The sequence below is a fragment of the Vigna angularis genome, chromosome 3 (genome assembly GCF_016808095.1).
Source record: "Vigna angularis cultivar LongXiaoDou No.4 chromosome 3, ASM1680809v1, whole genome shotgun sequence".
NCBI lineage: Eukaryota > Viridiplantae > Streptophyta > Magnoliopsida > Fabales > Fabaceae > Vigna > Vigna angularis.
Window position 1 is genome coordinate 5211827 of NC_068972.1, and position 3617 is coordinate 5215443.

Sequence of the window (3617 nt, forward strand, 5' to 3'; positions counted from 1 at the left end):
AACAATATTTGGCTGTCTTTTATTGTATTGTATCTTTCTTGGTACTATACATCTTTCTTGAATTGTTCTTTTTGCAGTTTTGTTTACTTTCATCGATTCTTATGAACCAACACAAACACTTTGCCACTGAAAGTAATTCAAACTCGTTCTTTGTGTCAACCATTCAGGTCAGTTTTAGTTATATTAACTGGTTTCTTGATTAATTTTAGTTAATGAGAAAACATACAGTTGAAGAAGACAACAAAAGCATTGCATGCTGCTGGATTTATTTATTATTTAGTCATAGACGCTACGTGGTGCTCGAGTTCTAGTTAACTAGTCCGATACTTTCCTCGCTCACGATGAGCGATTACAGCATACAATTTATTTTACTATACGCTATTCAGTAAAAAGCGTTCAAAATTGAATACAGAGAATTTCTTCCCTTACTCCCCTCCTCCTTTTCCTTTTCTTGAGACTGCTTTTGCTGAGGCTGAGCATCCACAAAGTACGACTCCGTCTGCTTCTTTATTAGCTTCACAGTCTCCTCACCAGACCCGGGAAACGCAACCTCCAGCACTTGTCTAGGTATATCGCTCATCACATTGTCTTTCTCACCTTCAAATTTTTAATCACGCATTAGTATTAAACAATAAACCCCATACGCCAAGTTTCATCTGCCATAAAACAAAACACTATATTCAAATTGATGGCGATATGTAACATATATACCTGCAAGGAAGTTCCTCTGATTGTTCTCAGCATTGATACCGAAAGCAAAGAAATTCAGGCTGGAGGTAGCGTTGATGGCTACTGGATAAGTTGCTGGGATTACAAGTACATCCTCTTCAGACAACTCAGCTCTATACCTCTGAACTTCCCCACTTTCCTCTTGTTGCTGTTCTCTTACGCCAACAAGCTCAACGTTTGCTTCTCCTTCATTAACCACCAGAATGACTATAGACTTTGAATTGTAGTGTGGTAGAAGAAGAGCTCCCTGAATTTGTGAGAGAAGAAAAAGCATTGTTTAATGTCTCAAAACTAGATTCTCTAACATAAAAAGAGAGCGAATAGAAATCAACGGTCCAGTTATGTCTTCAAGGTGTTTCGCCTTACCTCCTTCATATTCACAAAACTGACAAAGACATCCATGTCGTGAAGCTGAGGATTTTTCTCTGGAGTGATCTCATAGAACTTTCCCAACGTGTTGGAGTAGATGGGGCTGCCGCTTCTCAAGTTGAATGGCTTATCTTTAGAAGAAATAGTTTTCTTTGAACTAGATTTGGCATGTTTGCTCAGCTCCCGAATCTGTTCCTTTGTCAGTTTCACAATCACTCCCTCTTGCCGACTCTCCTCGTCTTGCTGCTTTCCCTCCTCTCCAAACAGAACCCTGTTTATCTTCTTGAATTGGGTCTGTGCAACCGTAAAATACACCACACAATTAAACGTAATAATAACATATAATTGTAAGATTTAGACAAACCTTTAAATGGAGTTGAAAATAATTAGATGGAGTGTTGCTTGTTTACATCGAACGAGGCCTCCAGAGTTTTCTTGCTGAACCCTTGCAAGTAGGATTGTTGGACTTCAGTGCTAGATAGGAAGAATGTCTGCAGAGAAAAGAAAAAGATTGATCTTTTGGAAAGAAATTAGAAGAAGAATTAATCAAATAATTCATTATAAAGAAAAAGAAGTACCTCAAGTTTGGCAGGGTTGTTAATGGGTCTGGCAAGTACCATTACTTTCAGTGTTTCCTCGTTGTCAGGGTTAATCAAATACAAAGTTCTCCCTGCAGGGATTTTCTGAACATCGCCATTCTGAAGGTTGTAAGAGTCGCTGTCGTCGGGGTTCTCGAGGGTAAGTATGGCTCTCCCTGTGATTAACAAAATAGTTAGCGTTAATTATAGAAGCCGAAGCAAGTGGTGATGTTGTTTAGTGAGATGTAATTAGTTAATTACCGCTGAGGATGATGATGATGTAATCAGCGTCGACATGGTGGGGGAGAAGGAGGGTGTGGGGTCTGAGCTGGACTTCCAAAAGACGGTAGTCTTCAAGATTCTGAAGTTGTTTGGATTGTTGGTCGAACCTCTGGAGGAGGCGAATGTGACCATGTGAGTTCTTGAACAAAGAGTGGAACCTATTAGAGCTGAAATGAAAAGGGTTCTCTTGTTTCCTTGATGACTCAGAACCTTCACTCTCATGTTCACGAGGTGGGAGAGGGAGAGGGATAGGGATAGGGAATGGGATAGGGAATGGACGTGGTTGTCTGCTTTCATCTACTTCTTGATGTTCTTTATCCTCCTTAAGGAGATTGCAACGAGCGTGGCATGCTTGGAACCTGTACGTGCTTTTCTCGCTACTGCAACTCCGGAGGCACTTGTTGTGACAGAGGTTCTCCTTTTCCCAGTACGCAATGCCAAATGAGCCTGAAACTGAGGCCAGGAAAACAACCCACAGCAACAGCAACAGTGGGAACCGCGATCTCATCATAGTATCTTTAATTAACTACTACTGTACTAGGAAAATATTGCAGTGACTCTGAATGATGAAAAGGTGGAGAGATGGCGGGTATTTATAGTTAGAGAAGAGACGTGAGTGTTGTTAACAGCGAAGGACATTTGGGCGGTGGTTAACATGCAGAATGACGAGTGTTGAAATGAACAAAATGGGGTTGTTTTGTTTGTGGGTTGAGTTGGTGATGTTTTGGGTTGCATGCTAGACACCTTGGTGAGTACGTGTTGTTGCGCATGGCATTTGGGGTCCAGTTCTCTCAGATTCCTGAACTTTGGCGGTTACAGTAGACAAGTGAAACCAAGTGAAAGTGTGGTGTGGTTATGTTTTATTAAAGAGCAATACTGTCTAATACACACTTTTATTTTCATTTCACACGGCTACAAGATAAAATAATAAAAATAATTTTATTTTCATTTGACACGACTACAAGATAAAATAATAAAAATAATGTAAACTTTTGTATTGTTTAAAAAAAAATAGAAAATAAGTAAGAATAATGTTAATTAAATATAAAATATTTATAAATGCCAAAGAATTTTTACTCTTTATTTAATTTTTATCGACTTGGTCATTTGTTTCAAAAGCACTTCTAAGTTGTCTTCTTATTGGTCTCTCTTAGCACATTATATCTTTTCTACTCTATGGCCTGGTCGATCATACTACATCAAATAAACCGGACGGCTTTTGAAAGCAGAAAACAATTAAATTATTGAATGTGACAGAAATAATAGTGAAGACCGAACATTCAACAGTACAAACATCTAATCTTAGTTGATAAATAGGTTTTTTTTAACAAGAATTAAGATAAATGATAGCTAAAGATATTAGACTGGGTCATGATTAAAGTTTTACTATTTAAAGCTCATGCCAGTCGTTATTAAAATTTTACTGCTCAAAGTTCATACTAAAATTTATAAATATAAGTCAAAAGTAAAAAGTATGGAATCATGTTTACTATATTTAATATGTACAGACAGTTTATTAACTTAAACATCGGATAACTTTTCACAAATACATTTTCGGACACTAGAGCGAAGACCAATACCAAAAGAACAGTTACCACACAATATCACAGAAAAAATTGTACGGATATATTAGTGACTCAAACATTAATAATGTCCACA

At 37.7% G+C, this 3617-nt stretch overlaps 1 protein-coding gene across 1 annotated transcript; it reads right to left on the reverse strand.

Moving 5' to 3' along the window:
* Window positions 1-228: 228 nt before the first annotated feature.
* Window positions 229-2533, reverse strand: LOC108325820 (beta-conglycinin alpha subunit 2). Its single transcript, XM_017558899.2, has 6 exons — window positions 1938-2533; window positions 1677-1852; window positions 1509-1589; window positions 1096-1392; window positions 712-976; window positions 229-597 (listed from the first exon to the last, which is right to left on the reverse strand). The coding sequence occupies exons 1-6, from the start codon at window positions 2467-2469 to the stop codon at window positions 383-385; spliced, it is 1566 nt and encodes a 521-aa protein (XP_017414388.1). The 5' UTR covers window positions 2470-2533; the 3' UTR covers window positions 229-382.
* Window positions 2534-3617: the final 1084 nt, after the last annotated feature.

Coding starts and splice junctions, on each gene's coding strand:
- LOC108325820 (XM_017558899.2), bottom strand. CDS start 2,469: ATGATGAGATCGCGGTTCCCACTGTTGCTGTTGCTGTGGGTTGTTTTC. Junction 977..1,095: donor GTTTTGTGAATATGAAGGAG/GTAAGGCGAAAC, acceptor TCACAAATTCAG/GGAGCTCTTCTTCTACCACA. Junction 598..711: donor TCAGAGGAACTTCCTTGCAG/GTATATATGTTA, acceptor AAAAATTTGAAG/GTGAGAAAGACAATGTGATG.